The sequence below is a fragment of the Carassius auratus genome, chromosome 27 (genome assembly GCF_003368295.1).
Source record: "Carassius auratus strain Wakin chromosome 27, ASM336829v1, whole genome shotgun sequence".
NCBI classification, from domain to species: domain Eukaryota; kingdom Metazoa; phylum Chordata; class Actinopteri; order Cypriniformes; family Cyprinidae; genus Carassius; species Carassius auratus.
In genome coordinates, this window is record NC_039269.1 from 10,751,002 (window position 1) to 10,776,157 (window position 25,156).

Here is a 25,156-nt window from a genome sequence, read left to right on the forward strand (position 1 = left end):
ACAGCAGACGCTGAATTCACCGCGAGCTTATGCGCTTACGTGTGTTTAATGAATGAAGAGGCGCTTCTGCGCCATTCATTAACAGAGACACGCAGAACATGCAGGATTCATATTTAAAAAGACTATTCCGGCTTAATACTTACAGATATTCGTCCATATCGTGATTTGATGTAAGTGCAATGACCTATTTTTAATGAATTCATTCAATAACATAACAGCTGTTGTTTTTTCGAGGCACGCTGAACATAACTTCTAGTCATTGCCCCCCTGCCACAGTTACCCGGTCATTATGTGGGAAACACTGCAGATATATTTAGAATAAGTTAAACGATAACGTTATAGTTTGACCTCTTATTAACGTTCGCACTCTTCCACTGATAAACATGGTATTAGCTCTGTGGCTAATCTAATATAGCAATGCATTAAGCGGCTGTAAGTGATGTTACAGAATATTTATAAGTGATAATGATAGGACCGTTAGCTAGAACTACCACATCATTGTATATACAGTGTATGAACTAAATCATTTCACATGACTAACGACAGACTCACCGTCAAAACAGAAAAAAAATCTCCGTGGCTGGCTTGGCTTATCGCTTTCTTCGCTAGTGAATTTCTGGCGCTGTTGTCAACTCTGGAGCTGCAGAGCTCCCTCTGGTGGGTAAACTATGCAACACTCATAACATGAGTAAAGCATGAGACTCCGTTTCTCATGTTCCATCGGCCGTTATAAACGCCGATGCCGATTTAAATGCAATAAGCTCATATCGGCCGATAATATCGGCCGGCCGATATATCGGTCGGGCTCTAGTACAGAGCAGAGTCTTCCAGCTTTGTAGAAGATATGCTCAAATTCATAAGTTTGGTTTCTTTATCGGCCTCAGCGTAAAGACGAAGCTTGATCTCTGAATGACCAGTGCCCTCGGTGTGAAAAATGATATTCTCAGGTTTGGATCCGGGATACTGACGATACCACTGTAAATTTTGAACATAGCCACTGTAGCTGCAGGAAAGAGTAATATCTTTTCCTGCCAAAACATACTGTTCTGTAAGGAATTGTGTTATGACTTCAGCATCAGCATTCTCTGTTAAAAAAAAAGTGTTTTATTGACACATTGACATTCAAAATTTGAATTTTTCAGTTTGGAAGTTACTCTTATAAATCACTTACCCTTAAGAGGAGAAAATATCAAGAGGACCAGGAGAAACATCTACACAAGCAGGAAACAACAAGGCTTTTGTGACTTTCCTCTTCTAACTTGAGTTTATGTCTGCGTGCTGTTTTGAAATGACTGACCTTAGAGCTCCACCTTCTGGCAGACTGCATGTTAAATTGGGGCACACTAGTGTAAATTAGACAAATGAAACTCATTTGAAACTTTAACAGCTTTTTCCTGGATGATCCTATAATAACAAAAGTGGGCAAAAGTTGCAAATTATATATTGCAAAGTAATTGTACAGTAACAGGATGATAATAATGTTTTGATTGTTGTTTTTGATTTCAATTCCCTTGTCATTGCTTGTCTAAGTTTTTAAGTTTAATAAAACCTATTTTAGTAAGAAAAAAAAAAAATGTTTGTATGTTTTTCATATGGTTTAGGTAAAAAAAAAAAAAATATATATATATATATATATATATATTATTATTATTTCCACATACTGTACATTATTGTTTCTCGCCTATGCCCGCCTTATGAAACGCATCGATTTTTACAAAGCTCATCATTCTGAAAAGTGAGGTCTGTGCTGATTGGCCAGCTATCCAGTGTGTTGTGATTGGCCAAATGCCTCAATGTGATGGAAATGTTACGCCACCTACCTACATCACCTTTCTCTTTGGAGTGTTACAAGCTCTTGGTGCATAATGAAGATCTATAAAGTTGCGAAGACTAAATTCTCAAATCTCAAAAGAGATATTCATTATCAAAGTTGAGACTTTTCCATGCCCCCCTAAAACGGCTTATTCAAACAGATCCCCACATGCCTACGTCATTATGTGAAAATATTTGTGTAATGCCGCCCCAAAAGTTCACGCAAAAAAAGAAAGCGTGGTTTCAGTTACCACAGTTAGTGTTGAAGCAGCCGTGTCAAGGAGATGCTCTGTGTATCTAGGCAAAAGCAAAAACTCTTTATTTGGCCTTCCAAAAGTAGATGCATTTAGGAATCTTTAAGATAACTTACAAAAGAACAGCAACGCTTATAATGGGCGACCGACTTTGCTGCGACAATCTGGCGGTTCTGAATCAAGTACTGTAAGTATGTTTTGTCATTAGTTTAAGTATTTGCTACTGAATGTTCAAATGTGGAATTGTGTGTCGTGTGTGTGTGTATGCTCTTGTTTTTGTGACATATCAGGAGGACACAACTTTGTATAATGACATGGGTATGACAGAGGTATTACAAGGAGAGGGTGACTTATGAGGACATAACCCATGTCTCCATTTTTCAAAATGCTTATAATTCATACAGAATGAGTTTTTATTTTTTTTGAGAAAGTAAAAATGCACAAAGTTCTGAGAGATCATCATGACATTTTCACATCTGAAAAGAAAGCATTTTTTTAATAGCTTAAAATTTTAAATGAAAATTTGCATTGCTTTGATAAACAGCTTATTATTTCATTAGTTTGAGGTGTAGAATATAAGAGATTGTACTCAGCTTACATATAACATGAGTATTGTTACAACATGTTTTTAAATGAGACCAACACAGAAAATATAGCAATTATTTTGTCAAAGCTACAGATTTTCTGACTGAAAGAAAGTAGAGTTAAGTAAATACATATATAAATAAATAAAACTGTAAAATACAAGTCAAATATCAGTTAATGGAAATAATTTGCCAGCCAGCCTATGAGCTTTGAAATGTTAAGCTATACCATTGGCAAGATTTTGTGCAGAAGAAAAGGTTTTCCTGTCACTGTGGGCTGCAGAGCACAGTAATACTGTGCAGAGTCTGATACTTTAGCAGGGCTGATTTCCAGTTCCATGAGCTTTCTGTGTTTGTCAACTTTAGCTGATAACCAGTGCGCTGATGGATCGGCTTTAACTGGATCTCCAGATTCACTCATGGAAAGAAGGAGTTCTGGTCTGGATCTTTGATACTGACGATACCACAGTAGATTATACACAGCACCAGTGTAGTTACAGTAGAGAGCAACACTGTTACCATCTTGAGCTCGTTTTTCAGAATCATGAGACGTTATTAGATCACCAAGAGAGACTCCTGTCAAAGAAATATGTACTCATAGATATGTAAACCCTGACTCATTTAAAATGTTAAAAAATTACATATTTGTATGAAGAATTAATATGGAAAGAAAAGCATTCTTACCTGCAAGTGTTGAAAGGAGCAATAGTAAACAGAACCACATATTGTTGTTTTAACTAACAGAATGACAGCACACTTAGATGTCAGGAATGAAAAATACACTCTCACAGAGCTCCTCCTACTGACAGCTTTGAAGGATTACACAAGTTTTAATCAACCCCCAACAGCAGGGATGGGAAACAGAAAGAATTCAACAGCACCTTTTCAAATGTGTCTCTCAGTAGTTTATGTAGGTATAACAATGAGATTGTTTCATTAAAAAAACTGACTAATTAATATAGGAATCATTTTTGATTTACTAAAAAGAAGCAACACAGTTGTGTGTTCTTTAGCCTGAATATGTAATGCTTATTTTGTGTGATAGATAGATAGATAGATAGATAGATAGATAGATAGATAGAGAGTAAATTATACCTTGTAATTAATTAATCTATAAATATTACCTGATGTCAGTCAAATATTGCCTATTGTCAGTCATTTCATATTCAGAGGTAGCCTACACATGATTTCATTTATAGATTTAAATGTATATTTTGAAACACTACTTTCATGGTCATATTATTTATTATTTTATTCAAGCGGAGTGATCACACTTAATGTCTGTGGAAATCTGCTTCTACTGGTTCCAGGTTTTTGTACAATGTTGCAGTGTTTTCTGTCACTGTGGGCACCAGAGCACAGTAGTATATTGCAGAATCTAACTTTTCTGTTAAAAGGATGTTCAGATGCATATGCTTGTTGCCTCTATCAGCTGTAGATGAAAGTCGAAGTGCAGACTCTGACTGGCCCCTGAGCTCAGTGGCAAAAATGAGAAACTCTATTGGGGATCCTGGATATTGCCGATACCACTGCAGTGTGTTAACCGTGCCACTGTATTTACAGGAGAGGGTAACATTGTTTCCTGCTGTAATGTGCTTCTCTGGGACCAGTGGATTTATTGTATTTGCATCCGCATTTTCTGTTTAAAAAATAAAACAATAGAAATAGCAATAGATTATTCCTTAAATCAACATGCATGTGTTGTTCACACAGAATTTACATCACAATTACAAGAAAAAAACAGCTTGAAGTATTTATGAATATCTGACCTTTGAACAGAGAAATGATGATCAAGACCAGGGACAACATCTGACCAATAAAAGGAAAAAGCTGACAATGAGATTCAATGCTGCACATTTCTGTAACTGACTCGTAAAAAGCAGGAGCTGGGTAATGAAAACTTTTAGCTCCTCCTTCCAACAGCGTAAGAAGAGCACTTTATGATCAAGAAATCATGTTACTAGACTTTTAGCTTAACTCTGAATATGAGGTACTAAGACACTTAGATAAAGTGAGAGTTTTATATTTTTATGAAAATCTACCATACTATACCTGCTAAATAGAACAGGTATAGTATGAAAAATAAGGGGATTTAGGATGTAGTGTTATAAATAAGTATGGTTAAGGTTATTGCACATATTTTTAATGCACAATGGGAGAACATTTTACTGTGCATTGAGTAGATACCTGGGGAAAGAAACTGCACTTCATCCTGCTTCTACAATATGTTGCACACCGGTGTCCAAATGTTTAAACCATTTACCATTAGGCAAATTATAATAAATTCCAGGGTCAAAGACTGTGCAAAAATAATAATGTCCCATAATAAAATGGCAGTTATTTTGTCAGATAAACTCACTTAAAACTAAAAGGGGCTGGGAAGTGAACTGACAATGTCTCTTCTCTCATATAATTCATATTGCACCACCTCCTGAAGGTGCGAGTGTTTTTATCATATACAGAAAGATTTTGTGCAGAAGAAAAGGTTTTCCTGTCACTGTGGGCTCCAGAGCACAGTAATACAGTGCAGAGTCTGATACTTTAGCAGGGCTGATTTCCAGTTCCATGAGCTTTCTGTGTTTGTCAACTTTAGCTGATAACCAGTGCGCTGATGGATCGGCTTTAACTGGATCTCCAGATTCACTCATGGAGAGAAGGAGTTCTGGTCTGGATCTTTGATACTGACGATACCACAGTAGATTATACACAGCACCAGTGTAGTTACAGTAGAGAGCAACACTGTTACCATCTTGAGCTCGTTTTTCAGAGTCATGAGACGTTATTAGATCACCAAGAGAGACTCCTGAAAAAAAGACATAATAAATTCAATATTGCAATCAGATAAATGTAATTCTAACAGTTTTAAATCAAAAGAGTTGGTGATTTAAATGAAATAAACAAGTCTCACCTGCAAGTACTGATAATATTACAAGTGCACAGAGCAGCATGATGGAATGAAATGATCAAATGTGACCCTTTTTTAACTGAAACACTGTGATTTAAGTCTGGAGCTCCACCCTGTGGCGAGATTTGACCTTCCAGGACGAGTCTTGAGCTCATTGTGTTTATGAGGGATACAGAAAAGAGATGAACGCCCTCTTCTGGGTGAAAACAAACACATTTAGACCTTCATCACTCACAGAGGACTTGGACAGTATTTGTGTTTTTACCCTGTGATGATGACTTTTGCCAAGTTAGAAGGCTCTTACTGTCACAAATCAATGCATCCCTCTAAAAGTGCTTCTCAATGTTTCTATTTGAGCATTAGTTTATAGACAAATGTGATCAAATTAAACCGTACAACATTTACTGAGTTTAGTTACTGAAGCTTTCTTGCCAAAGAGACAAACTCAAATATTATAATGTAATATAAAAACACAAACTTTAATATACTGGAATACACCATAAACATTTTTTGCATATTTATTCTAACTGAAATCAAACATGATATTATAGTTTTATGTATAACTGAAACAATATGGTTGGATTATTCACTGAAGTGATAAACAATAGAATAAAATCAGTAACACACACACACACAAATGTTTTTACAGTGAAGTACACAATCATCTGACTGAAATCAGGGTTTTTGTTCAGTGTTCTTGTGTTTCCTGTCACTGTGGGCCTCAGAGCGCAGTAATATACAGCAGAGTCTGACACTTCAGCAGAAGAGATTGTAAGATTCACTTGTTTCTTTGAGTCTTTTGCTGACAGACGAAGAGAAGGCACAGATTCCTTTGAATTTTCATTAACACGTATCAGGAACTCTGGTCTAGATCCCCCAGAATTTCGATACCATTGCAGGTCATATACAAGACCACTGTAGTTACAGGACAGAGTCACGTTGTCACCTCTGAATATATGTTTTTCAGAAGACAATGGCTGTATTGTGTCAGCAAAAGAGTATCCTGTAAGACAAAATGTGACTATTGATTAAACTGATACTTAAGCTAACTTGTTGACAATGTGATTGTTTTGTGTAATGTACATTTCAGTGGGAAATGTAATAAGTATATACTGTATATGTATATATATATAAACACATATTTACCTGTGAATAAAGACAGCAGTATCCAACAAAACAGAAACATGATGGTTTCTGATGAAGAGTGATTGTAAAGCGATGACTAAATGAATCAGTCTTTCAAACATTCACCTTTGTGAATACGCTCCACCCTCTGCCTGAGACTTTATCTTCACTCATGGGTTTTCCTTTTCTTAAAATCAAAAGACCTAACATTATTTCTTTACATTTGGAAAAGTAAGAACAGTTGCATCATTGATCTGTTGTGGTTGATTTAAAGCTATTGTGTCACAATTTTTTTTTTTAATCTCTTTATTTGGCATGGACATACAATTACATTGGACGAACAATATGCATTGGTTTTAGTGTTATAATGCTAATTTTCAACACCTGTTCACGAGAGGCTTTTAGGAAGAAAATACAATAACAAGACTAATAACAAAAGTGATAACATCAATACCAAAAATAAATAAATAAAAAATGAAAAATACAGCAAAGCATCAGAATCAGAGAGTATCTTAGTTGTAGGTTATACATGCGAGCACTGTTGTTTAGTTTTTAGCCACTGTTTCAGACCTCTGTTAAAAGCATTGCCATCAGTCTCTAGTTTTAAATTAGTGGGTAAAGCATTCCAGAGTTTTGGCCCCATTACAGATAAAGCAGACTGACCAAAAGAGGTCTTGCACTTTGGGATTAACTCAATGTCATGAATCCAATAGCTCCACCCTCTAGCAGTGAATTATGGTAAGTGAGCAATTGGTAAAATGTTCTTTACCCAAGTATTTCAGCTATTTCAGACAGTTCAGGATTAGTCTAAATAAAAAAATGAGCATATTCTAAAATATTCATAAAATACTCAACGACAATATATATATTTTTGTTATATATATAGTTATATATATATATATATATATATATATATAGTTAAACAATAGTTGGGATATTATTATCAATAACAAATTAATCTACTGTAAAAAAATTAAATACATCGCAGCACTGATGAAAGCTCTCTGTTTTATAGTAACCTTGGGAACAACAAATGACATCAACAAAAGTAAACTGAAATGAAAACCAATCTCTGACTTTTGAGCAGACCTATTATCATCAATACAAGGGCAAAACCTGACATGCAATAATCACAACAACTCAGACAGTGAATCTGCATGTAAGACAAAACTCACACAAGGAGATGCACACTGAATTGACAGAAAAACTAAATGTGCAGATAGCGCCACCTCCTGGCAAAACATACCTGCTATTTCAGTCATTTGGGAAATGGGAACTTCTGACTATATTAAATGTTCTGTATATGTTATCATTTGTTTCAGCAAAGTTACAGACTGTTGTGATGATAATGTGTTGGTCTTCGAGACTGGATTAAAGAGGTGTTTGAGGAATCATCTTTCTTTAATGATGGCATGGAGGTTTTTGTATGATTCAGTTTGATTTCCTGTCACTGTGGGCCTCAGGGCACAGTAGTAAATGGCAGAATCTGTTTCTACAGTAGAGGAGATCTTCAGATCCACTTGTTTGTTGTCTTGATTAACTGCAGCAGTAAATCTGGGTGGTCTGTCTTCACTCATATGTCCTTGTGTCAAGATGTAAAGGAGGAACTCCGGTTTTGATTTGGGATACTGTCTGTACCAGAATAAACTATTTACAGTACCGATATACTCTTTGTAACTGCAGGACAATGTAACACTGTCACCAACATGTCTATTTTCATTCGGTGACAAGGGTTTTATTGTGTTTGCCTCTGTGTGCCCTGGCAATGAAGAGCAAAAGCCTAATTATATAAAAGCAACAGTAACTGAATGATAAAAAGTAATGGTAAATGAGTAGAAAATAACTGGTTTAGATTGGAAAGAAAAATACAATTATATCTTACCAATACACATCCACCAAAAACTGAGAGTGAAAATAATCATGACAGCAGAAATCTGAAGAAGAATCTGAAAGAGTTGAGTATCATTCAGACTGGATGCCTTTGAATTCTGACATCCTCCCTCAGATTAAAATGCTCCTTCATTATGATATTAAGCTCCACCCATTTAAAAAAAATGTTTTTGCTCATATTTTATAAAGTCATTATACTTAAACCATTTCATATGACCTGCGATTCTGCCAAGGTCTATTAAAGAAAAGCATACGAATATTGTAAAGCTTTATTGAACATTTTCTGAAAACGTTCACATTTCTTAAATTTTTTGTGCCTTTTTTCTTATTTCATTTTTGTCATCATCTCTTTTTTATTGATCTTTTATGTTATACTTATATTTATATTATACAAATATTCCAGGAAACATCACAATTGATTTGAGTTATTGATCCTAAAGAGATGCTTGTGTTACTGATAAATTATGCAGTCAGAAATAATTCATACTGTAGGAAACATGTGCTTGTTAAGAATCAGTGAATATACAAATACATATACAGAAAGATTTTGTGCAGAAGAAAAGGTTTTCCAGTCACTGTGGGCTGCAGAGCACAGTAATACTGTGCAGAGTCTGATACTTTAGCAGGGCTGATTTCCAGTTCCATGAGCTTTCTGTGTTTGTCAACTTTAGCTGATAACCAGTGCGCTGATGGATCGGCTTTAACTGGATCTCCAGATTCACTCATGGAGAGAAGGAGTTCTGGTCTGGATCTTTGATACTGACGATACCACAGTAGATTATACACAGCACCAGTGTAGTTACAGTAGAGAGCAACACTGTTACCATCTTGAGCTCGTTTTTCAGAATCATGAGACGTTATTAGATCACCAAGAGACACTCCTGAAAATTAAATTCAATATTGCAATCAGATAAATGTAATTCTAACAGTTTTAAATCAAAAGAGTTGGTGATTTAAATGAAATAAATAAGTCTCACCTGCAAGTACTGATAATATTACAAGTGCACAGAGCAGCATGATGGAATGAAATGATCAAATGTGACCCTTTTTTAACTGAAACACTGTGATTTAAGTCTGGAGCTCCACCCTGTGGCGTGATTTCACCTTCCAGGACGAGTCTTGAGCTCATTGTGTTTATGAGGGATACAGAAAAGAGATGAACGCCCTCTTCTGGATGAAAACAAACACATTTAGACCTTCATCACTCACAGAGGACTTGGACAGTATTTGTGTTTTTACCCTGTGATGATGACTTTTGCCAAGTTAGAAGGTTCTTACTGTCACAAATCAATGCATCCCTCTAAAAGTGCTTCTCAATGTTTCTATTTGAGCATTAGTTCATAGACAAATGTGATCAAATTAACCAGTGTACAACATTTACTGAGTTTACTTACTAAGTTACTGAAGCTTTCTTACCAAAGAGACAAACTAAAATAATATAATATACAGTCATATAAAAATACCAACTTATACTGGAATATGATGAATATATTCTGCATTTTTATTCTAACTGAAATCAAACATGATATTATAGTTTTATCTATATCTGAAACAATATGGTTGGATTATTCACTGAAGTGTTAAACAATAGAATAAAATCAGTAACACACACACACACACACACACACACACACACACACACACACACACAAATGTTTTTACAGTGAAGTACAAAATCATCTGACTGAAATCAGGGTTTTTGTTCAGTGTTCTTGTGTTTCTTGTCACTGTGGGCCTCAGAGCGCAGTAATATACAGCAGAGTCTGACAATTCAGCAGAAGAGATTGTAAGATTCACTTGTTTCTTCTCTTTTGAGTCTTTTGCTGACAGACGAAGAGAAGGCTCAGATTCCTCTGAATTTTCATTAACAAGTATCAGCAACTCTGGTCTAGATCCCATATATTGCCGATACCATTGAAGATTGTATACCAGACCACTGTAGTTACAGGACAGAGTCACATTTTCGCCTCTGAAAATATTCCTTTCAGAAGACAATGGCTGTATTGTTACAGCAAAAGAATTTCCTGTTTGGACAAAATGCAACTCTTGATGAAACTATTAATTAAATGAACACTAAGCAACTTATATACAATCAAACAGATGAAAATATTTTTTTGTAAACAAGAATAAAACCATAAATGAAATTATTTACCCATGAGTAATGTCAGTGGTATCCAACAAAACAGAAACATGATGGTTTCTGATGAAGAGTGATTGTAAAGTGATGACTAAATGAATAAGCCTTTCAAACATTCACCTTTGTGAACACGCTCCACCCTCTGCCTGAGACTTCATCTTCACTCATGGCTTGTCCTTTTCTTAAAATCAAAAGACCAAACATTATTTCTTTACATTTGGAAAAGTAAGAACAGTTGCATCATTGATCTGTTGTGGTTGATTTGAAGCTGGTGTGTCACAATGTTTGTGTAATGCAAGATGTGTTCATGTATTAAGTTTTTGTAGAGAGCAGGTGGGTTTCCTGTCACTGTGGGCTTCAGAGCGCAGTAATATACAGCAGAGTCTTTGACTTCAGTAGAGGAGATCTCCAGTTCCACTTCTGTGATCGCTTTTTTAGCCTGTGCTTTGAGACGTAAAGAGGGTTCGGAAGAAACTCCAGTCTCTGCATTAAAAATAAGGTACTCAGGTCTGGATCCTGGATATTGGCGGTACCAATAAAAGCTGGGCCCAATGCCACTGTATTTGCAAGAGATAACAGCACTTTGTCCAACTGAAACATGCTGTTCTGGTAAGAGAGATTCTATTGTATCTGCATCAGCACTGTCTGTAAAAGAAGAGAAGAGAAAATCTTTTAAAATAATGATTGTTCACCATAACTGTTAAATACTGGTACTGATGTTAATGCAACAGTGAACATCAAACTATTACTTACCCTTAAGCAGTGAAACTACAATGAAGACAACAGTAAACATGGTCACTGCTCAGTAGTCTGAAAGCTTGAAGTGTCAAACTCAACCTTGATTCAGTCACATTTAGCTTGATCTGCTGTTTAACATCAGGCTTCAGAGCTCCACCCTGTGGCAACAACAAATATCTTTGTGTTACTGTACTGTACGTTATAGCTCATATTCATACATAAAATACTTTTCTGTAGCCTACTGAAAAATGTTGCTTATCAGGAATCTTTATTGTTATTTATTAGAGTAATATAGAAAGAGACAAAATAAACACTGGATTAGTGTTTACTCCTGTTCTGCATTAAAGGAGCTTCTCAGATCAGAAGAGCATCCTCCTGTGAGTCAAACTGAAAGACTGCTATAAATGTTTAGCTTCAGGATACATTGAGGTCAGAAAATCAAAAGTCTGAAAATCTAGGAATTATTATGTAATTTAGACCTGGAAATGAATGAATCGATGAAATATTATGTAGAAAATTTTATTTATAGAATTCATAGAGCAGGAGCTGGTGATGTATTGAAGTTTATTTTTATTAATTGCATTAATGCACATAGTACACTTTATATTATAGACTAAATAGTAATACATTTAAAATACATTAAGAAATGTAATTTTGTAGAACACACAAAAGTTTAAATTAAAATCAATTATTTTACATGTACTTTAGTATATTGATAAACATATAAAAATAAGTGTACTTATTTTAAATAAAATAAAATCATAATTATGTGAAATGTATGTTTAAGTAATACTTAATTAGTCATTATCATAAAGTGCATTTTTATAAAGTGCACTTAAGAATGTTAAGACCCATTGTCATTAGCACACTTCTTTTTCACAAAGGAAGACATGTTGAGGCATATTTGTATGTCACTCTTTCTTTAATGTGAAGATAATAGTGTGCTTTGTTTTATTTTGTTGCAGCTGATTGATTGGTTGAAAGACATTGGACAAATGTTTACACTTGTGAAATTTAATTTAGTATTTTATTTAGTGTATCATCAAGTTTTCATTGTTAAGGCTTTAAAATACATGTAAATTCAGAATTATTATATGTATACAAATGGTTTTTGTACAGTGTTCATGTGTTTCCTGTCACTGTGGGCCTCAGGGCGCAGTAATACAGAGCTGAATCTGTTTCTTCAGCAGAGGAGATTGTCAGATTCACTTGTTTTAGGTCTTTTGAAGCTTTTGCTGACAGACGAAGTGAAAGATCAGTTTCTGAATATTCTGTGACGAGAATGAGATACTCTGGTCGAGATCCAGGATATTGACGATACCACTGCAGACTGTTAACATCACCACTGTAGTCGCAGGAAAGAATCACTTTTTCACCTCTGACAACATGCTTTTCAGAGGATAATGGTTGTATTGTATTTGCAAAGGAATTTCCTGTATACATATATATAAAAAACTGATTATTCGATTATTATAATTAAACAAAACATTTTAACATCATAAAAGCATAACAACTGCTCTCTCTTCAGCCACAATTTTTTACTCCATTATTTAATCATTTATGAAGTCTCTAAAAATCAGAACATCTTACCTATCGATAATAAAACTGATATCCAGCAAAGGAGAAACATGGTGGATGTTCTGCAGAGAAGAGGCGAAGGCAGAGTAAAGTGACTCTTGCACTGTCACTGTTGTGAGAGCACCTCCCTCATGTCTTCTTTTTTTTTTCTGATAATGACTGTGTTCGTGTCTACATGACAAATATTTAAGGGGATTAATTTCTTATTTATAAGAATATATTTATTATAATAGATGCAATCCCTTGTGAAAAATAAATGCACTTAAGTATACTTCTATAAAGTTTACTTATTGCAGAAATAATATACAGTACAGACCAAAAGTTTAGACACCCTCTCATTCAAAGAGTTTTCTTTATTTTCATGACTATGAAAATTGTAGATTCACACTAAAGGCATCAAAACTATGAATTAACACATGTGGAATTATATATGGAATTATATACATAAAAAAAGTGTGAAATAACTGAAAATATGTCATACTCTAGGTTCTTCAAAGTAGCCACCTTTTGCTTCGATTACTGCTTTGCACACTCTTGGCATTCTCTTGATGAGCTTCAAGAGGTAGTCACCTGAAATGGTCTTCCTACATTCTTGAAGGAGTTCCCCGAGAGATGCTTAGCACTTGTTGGCCCTTTTGCCTTCTGTCTGCGGTCCAGCTCACCCCTAAACCATCTCAATTGGGTTCAGGTCCGGTGACTGTGGAGGCCAGCACCCCATCACTCTGCTTCTTGGTCAAATAGCCCTTGATGCCTTCAGTGTGACTCTACAATTTTCATAGTCATGGAAATAAAGAAAACTCTTTGAATGAGAAGGTGTGTCCAAACTTTTGGTCTGTACTGTACTTTAAAATAACACACATAAGTGCAAATTAAATGTTATTTTCGCTGCTAAAATAGATTGTAATTATTTTAGAATTTATCACATTTTAAAGTTATATTAAATGCAATAAGTTGAACTTTTGACAAAAGTCTCCTCTATCTCATGTAAATCATATCGCGCCATGTATGTTAGTTACAGTTACACATCGACTGGTCTAGATTGGAGAAAAATGCAACCTTATCTTACCAATACACATCCACCAAGAACAGAGGACAGTGAAAATAATCATGATAGCAGAACTTTAAAGAAGAATCTGAAAGACTTGAGTATCATTCAGACTGAATGCCTTTGAATTCTGACATCCTCGCTCAGATTAAAATTATTTAGTTTAGTTTGCTTTTTATGGTGCCTTTATATTAGAAGCTGCTAACATGACATTTACCACTGCAGTGCATACTCACAGGTAAACAGACACACGCACACACACACACACACACGTTTGTTTTTGTGAAAAGTGGGGACATCCCATAGCCGTAATGGTTTTTATACCGTATACAAACTGTATATTCTATGGTCCGACACCAACCCTACACCTAACCCCTAACCCTCACAGGAAACTTTGTACATTTTTATTTTCTCAAAAAAACTAATTCTGTATGATTTATAAGCATTTTGAAAAATGGGTACATGGGTTATGTCCTCATACTGTAAGTCACCCTCTCCTTGTAATACCTGTGTCATACCCATGTCATTATACAGATCTGTGTCCTGATATGTCACAAAAACAAGAGCACACACACACACACACATCCACTTGTTTGTTGTCTTGATTAACTGCAGCAGTAAATCTGGGTGGTCTGTCTTCACTCATATGTCCTTGTGGCAAGATGTAAAGGAGGAACTCTGGTTTGGATCTGGGATACTGTCAGTACCATTGTAAATTCTGTATATTACCCGTATAGTCTTTATTGTTTCTGCCTCTGTGTAACCTGGCAATGGAGAGTAAAATCTTAATTAGACAGTAACTAACCAGTAAAAATAGTAGTAAATAATTAAAACTTAACTGGTCTAGATCGGAGAGAAAAATACAACTTTATCCTACCATTACACATCCACAAAAACAGAGAACAGTGAAAATAATCATGATAGCAGAAATCTGAAGAAGAATCTGAAAGACTTGAGTATCATTCAGACTGAATGCCTCTGAAATCTGACATCCTTCCTCAGATTAAAATGTTCCAGCATCTTGATATTAAGCTCCGCCCTCTGAAAAAAGACCAATTAAACCAATCAATGTGACTTTTTATTTCAAAAGTCTCTGGAAGAGTATATTAAAGCAAAGGCATTCAAATGTTTTAAAGCTTAAACATTAGCTGAGAACATTAAACAGTGTAGATATAATTGCTCATTTTTTATTTATATCTTATTTAATTTTTTGCATATTCATCACAATTCCCAAGTTTCATAATTTCAAAGCATTTTTTCATATTCATTTTGAACAAATATTCTATGAAGCAATTGTTTAGAGGTAAAAAATAAAATAAATAAATTGTGTGAATAAAATAAGAATAAATGGACTTTAGCCAGTCACACCACAGAACATGGCAATTAGTTATTAGTTTACTCGCAGTCTACAATTCTGACATTTAAACTAGTTCTGTTGGTTTTCATCATGTGCAGTTAAATTATGATTGATGAAATGCAGTATAAACAGAGAATCAAGGAGGACTGTATACTGTACATGCAAAAGCCTTATAACAAGAAATGTATTAATTTAAATGAATCATCAAAACTTGGATTTTGTACAGTGTTGCAGACTTTCCTGTCACTGTGGGCTCCAGAGCACAGTAATACAGAGCAGAGTCTGATACAGCAGCAGAGGAGATGATCAGATCCACACGGTTGTTATTATGGAGACTGGTGGACATATGTGGAAGAGGTGGAGTAGCGGGCATTACAAATTTGGTGGTTTTATCAATCAGCACCAAAAACTTCAATCCAGTCTTCTGTCGATACCAATAGAGACGGTAACCTGATTCATCAATTTTACAGGACAGAGTAGCATTATTGTCTTCATTTAAAGACACAGATGCTTTATCTGGACTGATAGGACTCTTATTAGCTTCACCTGCAATGTAGATGGACAACTCAGTGTTATCAATATCATGAAGCTTTACGTTAATATAATAATAATATACAACTAATAAAAGGTGTCAAAAGTCTTTGGCTTACCATAACTCAAGACAAATGGTAAAACAAAGCAGATGATGATCATTGTTGTTTGTAAATTATATTGAATGGTCTATAAGTAGGTGTGTTGAGCCTCTTTGTGCTCTTCTGCTCTAATCCACCATAAGCTCCGCCTATCTATGGAAATATGTGTTCTATTGATCGTTGTGGACTCATTAAGAGATGCTGTACTAATGGCTGATGCAGTCACAGAAATAATACATACTGTACTGTAGAATACATGTGCTTGTTAGACATCAATGAATGAGAAGCATGACTAATTTGCAAAAAGACTTTGTGTAGGGGAAAACAGGTTTTCCTGTCACTGTGGGCTGCAGAGCACAGTAATACTGTACAGAGTCTGATACTTTAGCAGGGCTGATTTCCAGTTCCATGAGCTTTCTGTGTTTGTCAACTTTAGCTGATAACCAGTGCGCTGATGGATCGGCTTTAACTGGATCTCCAGATTCACTCATGGAGAGAAGGAGTTCTGGTCTGGATCTTTGATACTGACGATACCACAGTAGATTATACACAGCACCAGTGTAGTTACAGTAGAGAGCAACACTGTTACCATCTTGAGCTCGTTTTTCAGAGTCATGAGACGTTATTAGATCACCAAGAGACACTCCTGAAAAAAAGACATAATAAATTCAATATTGCGATCAGATAAATGTAATTACAACAGTTCTAATTAAAAAATGTTTGTTATTAAATAAAATAATCAAGTCTCACCTGCAAGTACTGATAATATTACAAGTGCACAGAGCAGCATGATGGAATGAAATGATCAAATGTGACCCTTTTTTAACTGAAACACTGTGATTTAAGTCTGGAGCTCCACCCTGTGGCGAGATTTGACTGTTTATGAGGGATACAGAAAAGAGATGAACGCCCTCTTCTGGGTGAAAACAAACACATTTAGACCTTCATCACTCACAGAGGACTTGGACAGTATTTGTGTTTTTACCCTGTGATGATGACTTTTGCCAAGTTAGAAGGTTCTTACTGTCACAAATCAATGCATCCCTCTAAAAGTGCTTCTCAATGTTTCTATTTGAGCATTAGTTCATAGACAAATGTGATCAAATTAACCAGTGTACAATATTTACTGAGTTTACTTACTAAGTTACTGAAGCTTTCTTACCAAAGAGACAAACTAAAATAATATAATATACAGTCATATAAAAATACCAACTTATACTGGAATATGATGAATATATTCTGCATTTTTATTCTAACTGAAATCAAACATGATATTATAGTTTTATGTATAACTGAAACAATATGGTTGGATTATTCACTGAAGTGTTAAACAATAGAATAAAATCAGTAACACACACACACAAAAATGTTTTTACAGTGAAGTACACAATCATCTGACTGAAATCAGGGTTTTTGTTCAGTGTTCTTGTGTTTCCTGTCACTGTGGGCCTCAGAGCGCAGTAATATACAGCAGAGTCTTTGACTTCAGTAGAGGAGATCTCCAGTTCCACTTCTGTGATCGCTTTTTTAGCCTGTGCTTTGAGACGTAAAGAGGGTTCGGAAGAAACGCCAGTCTCTGCATTAAAAATAAGGTACTCAGGTCTGGATCCTGGATATTGGCGGTACCAATAAAAGCTGGGCCCAATGCCACTGTATTTGCAAGAGATAACAGCACTTTGTCCAACTGAAACATGCTGTTCTGGTAAGAGAGATTCTATTGAATATGCATCAGCACTCTCTGTAAAAGAAGAGAAGAGAAAATCTTTTAAAATAATGATTGTTCACCATAACTGTTAAATCTTACGCAGAAGTGTGTTACTGTAACCTGTTCAGTCGACTGGTACTGATGTTAATGCAACAGTGAACATCAAACTATTACTTACCCTTAAGCAGTGAAACTACAATGAAGACAACAGTAAACATGGTGACTGCTCAGTAGTCTGAAAGCTTGAAGTGTCAAACTCAACCTTGATTCAGTCACATTTAGCTTGATCTGCTGTTTAACATCAGGCTTCAGAGCTCCACCCTGTGGCAACAACAAATATCTTTGTGTTACTGTACTGTATGTTATAGCTCATATTCATACATAAAATACTTTTCTGTAGCCTACTGAAAAATGTTGCTTATCAGGAATCTTTATTGTTATTTATTAGAGTAATATAGAAAGATAAAGAATAAACACTGGATTAGTGTTTAATTCTGTTCTGCATTAAAGGAGCTTCTCAGATCAGAAGAGCATCCTCCTGTGAGTCAAACTCAAAGACTGCTGTAAATGTTTAGCTTCAGGATACATTGAGGTCAGAAAATAAAAAGTCAGAAAATCTAGGAATTATTATGTAATTTAGACCTGGAAATAAACGAATAAATGAATGAACAAATAAATAACTAAACGTATGTATTGAAAAATGTAAAGCTACAGGTATGTTCAAAATGAAAAATAATATATTTTTTATGTTGTCTCCAGGTTTTTTGAAGTCACTGTATGTATTACTGATGTTAAGACATGTTAAGGCATATTTGTATGTCACTCTTTCTTTAATGTGAAGATAATAGTGTGCTTAGTTACTTTGTTGCAGCTGATTGATTGGTTGAAAGACATTGGACAAATGTTTACACTTGTGAAATTTAATTTAGTATTTGATTTAGTGTATCAGCAAGTTTTCATTGTTAAGGCTTTCAAATACATGTAAATTCAGAATTATTATATGTATATAAATGGTTTTTGTACAGTGTTCATGTGTTTCCTGTCACTGTGGGCTGCAGGGCGCAGTAATACAGAGCAGAATCTGTTTCTTCAGCAGAGGAGATTGTCAGATTCACTTGTTTTAGATCTTTTGAAGCTTTTGCTGACAGACGAAGTGAAAGATCAGTTTCTGAATATTCTGTGACGAGAATGAGATACTCTGGTCGAGATCCAGGATATTGACGATACCACTGCAGACTGTTAACATCACCACTGTAGTCGCAGGAAAGAATCACTTTTTCACCTCTGACAACATGCTTTTCAGAGGATAAAGGTTGTATTGTGTTTGCAAAGGAATTTCCTGTATACATATATATAAAAAACAGATTATTCGATTATTATAATTAAACAAAACATCATAAAAACATAACAACTGCTCTCTCTTCAGCCACAATTTTTTACTCCATTATTTAATCATTTATGAAGTCTCTAAAAATCAGAACATCTTACCTATCGATAATAAAACTGATATCCAGCAAAGGAGAAACATGGTGGATGTTCTGCAGAGAAGAGGCGAAGGCAGAGTAAAGTGACTCTGAGCAGTCTCTTGCACTGTCACTCTTGTGAGAGCACCTCCCTCATTTCCTAGTCTGCTTTTTCTGATAGTGACTGTGTTTGTCTCTACAGGACAAATATTTAAGGGGATTCAATTCTTATTTATAAGATTTATTGATATGTTATTATAAGTTTATTAGAATACCTAAACTATAATAGATGTAATAGATGTTTCAATTTTATATGGTGCACTTCTATTATGAAATTTGTTTTTATAATTTCAAAGTCTTGTAAGGATTAAAAGATGGACACTTCCATAGAGGATTTGCCAAAAATAGAAATATTATGTTTAATGCCAGGTAATATTTATTTTTATCTAAATGGAAATGAATACTGCAAAACTAAGCACTGATGGTGCAATTCACTGCTGCTTTTGAGCTGCTGCAGTACAAATTGTGTTAAGTGAACATCATGTATCAGGTTTTTGTACAGTGTTGAGGGGTTTTCTGTAACTGTGGGCACCAGGGCACAGTAGTATGTTGCAGAATCTGCCATCTCAGTTTTGGAGATCTCCAGGTCCACTTGTTTTTTGTCCTTTTGGGCTTCAGCAACATGACGGTCCTTCTCTCCTGGACCAAAATTTTCAAAAGCTTCTAAGGTAAATTCTGGGGCAGTGTTGGGATATTGTTTGTACCACTGCCAACTTCTTATATTATCTCTTATGTAGTTGCAGGAAAGAGTCACCTTTCCCCCTTCTAAAACATGCTTTTCTGTATACCGAGTTATTATATCATATGCAGAAATATTTCCTGGGAAAGGAAAAAAAATGAAGAACAAAAGAATATCAGTCAACAATGCATATTTAGTAGTTGTATCTTTTTTATTTAAGTATAGCCTATAGATTTAATGCATATGTAGCAAAGGTGAATTAATTTATAGTACATTTTTTACAAGTACCTGAAAGATGTGCTAAAACTGTGAGGCAAAAAATCAACATCATGAAAGGTGAAGATCATATACAAGACGAGCAACACAAGAGCTGAGTTCTCTTTCAGTGGAAATGTTTTAACTCCTGCCCACCATCATAAAGCTCCTCCCTGAGGATTGAGAAATGATGTCAAGATTAGTGTCAAAATAATAAAAATATTTTATGTTTGTTTTGAAAGAGCATTCAGAAATAATGTTTTCAGAACTTAATGGGACTGTTAGCAGTAAGACATTTTTGTTATCTGAAATCTGAAAAATAATTAAGCTCTTATTATAAATGTTTTGCTTAGATTCGTTTTATATCACTTTTTTATTAGGGTTAATGAATGTAAATTAATCACCATTAATATCCATCATTCTGTCCAGTAGAGTAAAAAGAATTCAGATGAAGCACCAGGATCAGAAACACTGTGAAAGTCATAGGTTTTTGTACAGTGTTGAAGGGTTTCCTGTTACTGTGGGCACCAGGGCACAGTAGTATACTGCAGCATCTGCCATCTCAGTTTTGGAGATCTCCAGATCTAGTTGTTCATTCTTTTGAACCTTTGCAACATAGCGGTCCTTCTGCTGTGGTCCCAAACCTATAAAAGCTTGCAAGATAAATGCAGGTGCAGTATTGGAAAACTGTCTGAACCACTGTAGACTGTTAATATTGCTTCCACTGTAGTTGCAAGAAATAGTAACTTTTCCTCCTTCAAAAACATGCTGTTTAGTAGAGCGAGATGTTATTGCATTTGCAAGAACATCTTCTAGAAAGACAAAAAGAGAAGATAGCATTAATTCAGTGTCATTTAAAATGTATTTATATATGCTCAACAAACAACATATAGCTTTGGTATACAGTAAATATAATCAACCACCTGTAAGAAGTGCCATGACTGTGTAAAAGAACAACATTGTCATACTGAGATACAGAAATTCAAGAGCAATAGCTGTCTTTAAATAAGTCCCACCCTGAGAATTACTCCAAGCCCCGTGGAGGAGACTTCCTTGTTCTCATGTCTTTTTAAAATAGCTAGAAAATAAACAGCTCCACATTGAAATACAAGATTTGTCTGACTGAAGTGGTAGAATAAATAAGGCAAAGTTTCTACCTTTCTAACTTTGCTGAATACACAGAGAGATCAACAAATGTAGAAGTTTGGGAGTTGGTTGGGTAGACATTAGGTCAAATAGAATGTACCTGTATTGTTTTATTAGAAATACATACATTTTCACTAGTGAAAACTGTCAAAAACAAACAAGAAATGTTCCAGAAACACTTCTAAGGGATGTGTAAACTGAGTAATGTAACAATTGATTAATAGGTTTATCAAATGTTTATTTCAAATGTTGTTTTTTTTTGTTTGTTTGTTTATTTTTCATTTTTTTACAGATGAACATCATATGGGTTTTGTGCAACATTAGTGTGAGTAAATCTTAGAATTAAATTTTAAGTGGATGATTTCTTTTGTATTAGTCACACAAAGTGGTATCACTATATTTAGTTATTTTCATTGCCATAAATCATATGCAAGCACCAAAAATATCTGTGCACAAAACAGCATGGCTGAAAGAAATGACTATTCTTTCTGCACGTCCTGATTTTGCCAAGTTCGATGTGTTCCTAGGTCAACATATTTTGTTGACCCTGGAACAACATTTTACTCCAAAAATATATTCTTAACAATATCCCTACACCTAAACCTAACCTTAACCATGAGTAATCCCTAAAATCAGAGGAAATGATAGATGAATGACACTGATGTACAAGCACCAAACACTGATTTTAAGCGTAAACTTCACAAAATCTATAAACTGGTTCTAAAAATCTGATTGGTTAATCACAATGTTGTTCCAGGGTCAACAATGATGTTGTCCCAGGAACATGTCTCACTTGGTAAAATCAGGTTCTGCATTCTTTCTTGAGCACTGTGATCTCAGCCTAGAGCTCCACCCTGTGGCAAATGAAACATTTTTGATCTTAGTTTTTTTTTTTTTTTTTTTTACGTAAATGAAGTTTACTTGTAACACACACAGTACATAGTGCTGCTGCTGCATACCGGCTGTTTACAAAATTGTTTATTGACAAGAAAACAGTGATGAATAGATCAACTGTGGATGAATAGCTTTCTGTTTTAATTAACCATCATGCTAAGCTACTGTACTCTGTATATTATTCAGAAAGTTGTGTGGTGAATTTTGAGATCATTATAAGCATGAGGAGCATTGTAATTCTTAGTGCACAGCACCCCTGTCTGGGCTAAGTGAGTAAAGTGTGAAACAACAAACTAATTACTTTTTTATTCTCTGATGACCATAACTATTTCTCCTTAGGTTTACAAACCAAAGTTAACATAAGAGTGGTTATGGCAGGTTTTTGTACAGTGTTCATGTGTTTCCTGTCACTGTGGGCTCCAGGGCACAGTAATACAGAGCAGAATCTGTTTCTTCAGCAGAGGAGATTGTAAGAGTCACTTGTTTTAGATCTTTTGAAGCTTTTGCTGACAGACGAAGTGAAAGATCAGGTGCTGAATATTCTGTGACGAGAATAAGGTGCTCGGGTCGAGATCCAGGATATTGACGATACCACTGCAGATTATCTACATTGCCACTGTAGTCACAAGTAAGAGTCACTTTTTCACCTCTGAAAACATGCTTTTCAGAAGATAATGGTTTTATTGTGTTTGCAAAAGAAATGCCTGTAAAAGAAACAGAGAAATGAATCTTTAATAAAAATAAAAAAATAGATTTAGCATCATAAACTCATACTTAGATTCTCTTAAATGGTTTTTATTCTTTATCGGATGATACCCTGAAAATTAGAATGTCCCTTACCGATGAATAATGAAAATGTCCAACTGAAGAGAAACATGTTGGATGATCTTCTGAAAAGGACTGAGGGCAAAGTCAGTGAAAGAAGACTTTGAATCCCCAACTTAGCAAAAGAGCTCCACCCTCTGAGTCCATATTCTCTGATAAATAATGTCTGTGACAAGGATTTAAAGACATAAACACTTGTTTAGAAATAATTCTGATATTCTGATATCATTAATTATTTTTTTGAATGTTTGCTAAAGATGTAAATAATGTAATATTCATTGTCTCAGGTTTTTGTACAGTGTTGAAGGGTTTTCTGTTACTGTGCATCAGGGCACAGTAGTATACTGCAACATCTTCTACTTCAGTTTTGGAGATCTCCAGGGTCAGATGTTTTTTGTCCTTTTGTGCTTTAGCAACATGACGGTCCTTCTGCTCTTGACCCAGAGTTTCCAAAGTTTGTAAGAGAAATTCAGGGGCAGAGTTGGGATACTGTCTGTACCACTGGCAACTTCTTATATCATTTCCACTGTAGTTGCATGAAATAGTCACTTTTCCTCCTTCAAATGCATGATTGCATTCGCAAAAACACTTGCTGGGGGAAATCAAAATCACAATGGAACAAGTAATATTTAGTGATATTTGTGTACCTTCAGTAATTATATATTCATTAAAGGGGGGGTGAAATGCTCGTTTTCACTCAATATCCTGTTAATCTTGAGTACCTATAGAGTAGTACTGCACCCTTCATAACTCCAAAAAGTCTTTATTTTTATTATATTTATAAGAGAAAGATAGTCTGTACCGATTTTTCCCGGAAAAACACGAGCGCCTAGAGGCGTGACGTGTGGGCGGAGCTAAAGAATCACGAGCGCGAGTAGGATTTTGTGTTGAGAGCGTTTTGAAGCTTTGACACAGATCCAGAGGCTGAAATTTAACAAGAGCAGCATCAGCAAAGGCTTCTCTATGTGGTATGTACTGAAACTGTATATATTTGCTTAGCGGTTTTGGAAAATGACTAAGTTCTACTGTATGTCTTCTTTTTTTTTCTTTTTTTTTAAGCTGTAAGTTACATGTGGAAAGTGCAGTTTGATGACAACATCGCATGTTGTTTACTTGATGTGCTCACGCGCTGACAGCTAAGTGAACAACACAGAGATATTTGAAGCAGTTTTACTCACAGCATGCGGTTCCAACACACGATCGTGACGCTTTTTAGTTGCGACTGCATTATCCTTAAGAAATAAACGATGTGCAAATCCGGCGTCAAACTGGACCTTGTTTGTAAAACAAGCATCTTCGAAATGCAGGGAACAAACAAAAACACTTGCACAACTCCGTTGATGCTCTGTAAAAATAAACTCCATCCACTGGTCCCTTAATGCTGTTTCTCTTTTGGTAATCTGTGCAGGGTTGTCTTGCCCTGTCAACCAAAAACACACTCCTTTTGTGACTTTGCGCGACGCTCTCGCTCTGATCAGTGAATCGCTCTGATCAGTGAAATGTTTGTGCTCAGCCTCTCAGTGCTCTGCTATACGGGAGCGCGCGCTCTTCCGGCAAACGCGCCCTCAGGAAATTCCGCTCCATCTAACGTCACACAGAGCCATACTCGAAAAAAACTTTCCGAAACTTGTGACAAACCGGAAGAGGTTTTTTTGGAACAAAAATACTCCTTCAAACGTACAAGTTAATTTTTGAAACTTCCATGTTTAGCATGGGAATCCAACTCTTTAACAGTGTAAAAAACTCAGTATGCATGAAATAGCATTTCACCCCCCCTTTAATATACTTTCATAGATTTATAAAGATATATTAACAAATATAAATATCAAATGGAAATACCTGTAAGATGTGAAAAAATGGTGAGGCAAAACAAAACCATTATGACTGCTGGAGATCATATACAAAATAAGATTTTTTTGGGGGAAACAAGGCCTCAAGCTGATGTTCCCATTCTCGTCAAGCTCCACCCAAAGAATTTTGGGACTCTATGTTGACTCTTAAAAATTAATAGTAGATTCAGATATGTTTCCCACAACAGACATATAGCACCAGTGCAATTTTAAAATAAATAT

The 25,156-nt window shown here is 35.3% G+C and overlaps 9 gene segments (V, D, J or C); all 9 read right to left on the minus strand.

Moving 5' to 3' along the window:
- Positions 1 to 807: 807 nt before the first annotated feature.
- On the minus strand, positions 808 to 1,262 carry LOC113046369 (T cell receptor alpha variable 21-like). The segment is given in 2 exon segments: positions 808 to 1,085; positions 1,172 to 1,262. Coding segments are annotated over 2 exon segments (318 nt in total).
- A 2,625-nt stretch (positions 1,263 to 3,887) lies between these two features.
- On the minus strand, positions 3,888 to 4,644 carry LOC113046368 (T cell receptor alpha variable 17-like). The segment is given in 2 exon segments: positions 3,888 to 4,289; positions 4,420 to 4,644. Coding segments are annotated over 2 exon segments (453 nt in total).
- Positions 4,645 to 5,064: 420 nt separating this feature from the next.
- LOC113046275 (T cell receptor alpha variable 12-3-like) lies at positions 5,065 to 5,832 on the minus strand. The segment is given in 2 exon segments: positions 5,065 to 5,453; positions 5,559 to 5,832. Coding segments are annotated over 2 exon segments (429 nt in total).
- LOC113046276 (T cell receptor alpha variable 17-like) lies at positions 5,716 to 6,973 on the minus strand. The segment is given in 3 exon segments: positions 5,716 to 5,751; positions 6,191 to 6,558; positions 6,702 to 6,973. Coding segments are annotated over 3 exon segments (444 nt in total).
- A 2,093-nt stretch (positions 6,974 to 9,066) lies between these two features.
- LOC113046370 (T cell receptor alpha variable 12-3-like) lies at positions 9,067 to 9,624 on the minus strand. The segment is given in 2 exon segments: positions 9,067 to 9,451; positions 9,548 to 9,624. Coding segments are annotated over 2 exon segments (408 nt in total).
- Positions 9,625 to 10,806: 1,182 nt separating this feature from the next.
- On the minus strand, positions 10,807 to 11,567 carry LOC113046371 (T cell receptor alpha variable 9-2-like). The segment is given in 2 exon segments: positions 10,807 to 11,352; positions 11,461 to 11,567. Coding segments are annotated over 2 exon segments (474 nt in total).
- Positions 11,568 to 15,612: 4,045 nt separating this feature from the next.
- Positions 15,613 to 16,127, minus strand: LOC113046277 (T cell receptor alpha variable 17-like). The segment is given in 2 exon segments: positions 15,613 to 15,971; positions 16,076 to 16,127. Coding segments are annotated over 2 exon segments (402 nt in total).
- A 2,583-nt stretch (positions 16,128 to 18,710) lies between these two features.
- Positions 18,711 to 19,353, minus strand: LOC113046372 (Ig kappa chain V-VI region NQ2-6.1-like). The segment is given in 2 exon segments: positions 18,711 to 19,101; positions 19,251 to 19,353. Coding segments are annotated over 2 exon segments (351 nt in total).
- Positions 19,354 to 22,395: 3,042 nt separating this feature from the next.
- LOC113046373 (Ig kappa chain V-VI region NQ2-6.1-like) lies at positions 22,396 to 23,183 on the minus strand. The segment is given in 2 exon segments: positions 22,396 to 22,963; positions 23,100 to 23,183. Coding segments are annotated over 2 exon segments (348 nt in total).
- Positions 23,184 to 25,156: the final 1,973 nt, after the last annotated feature.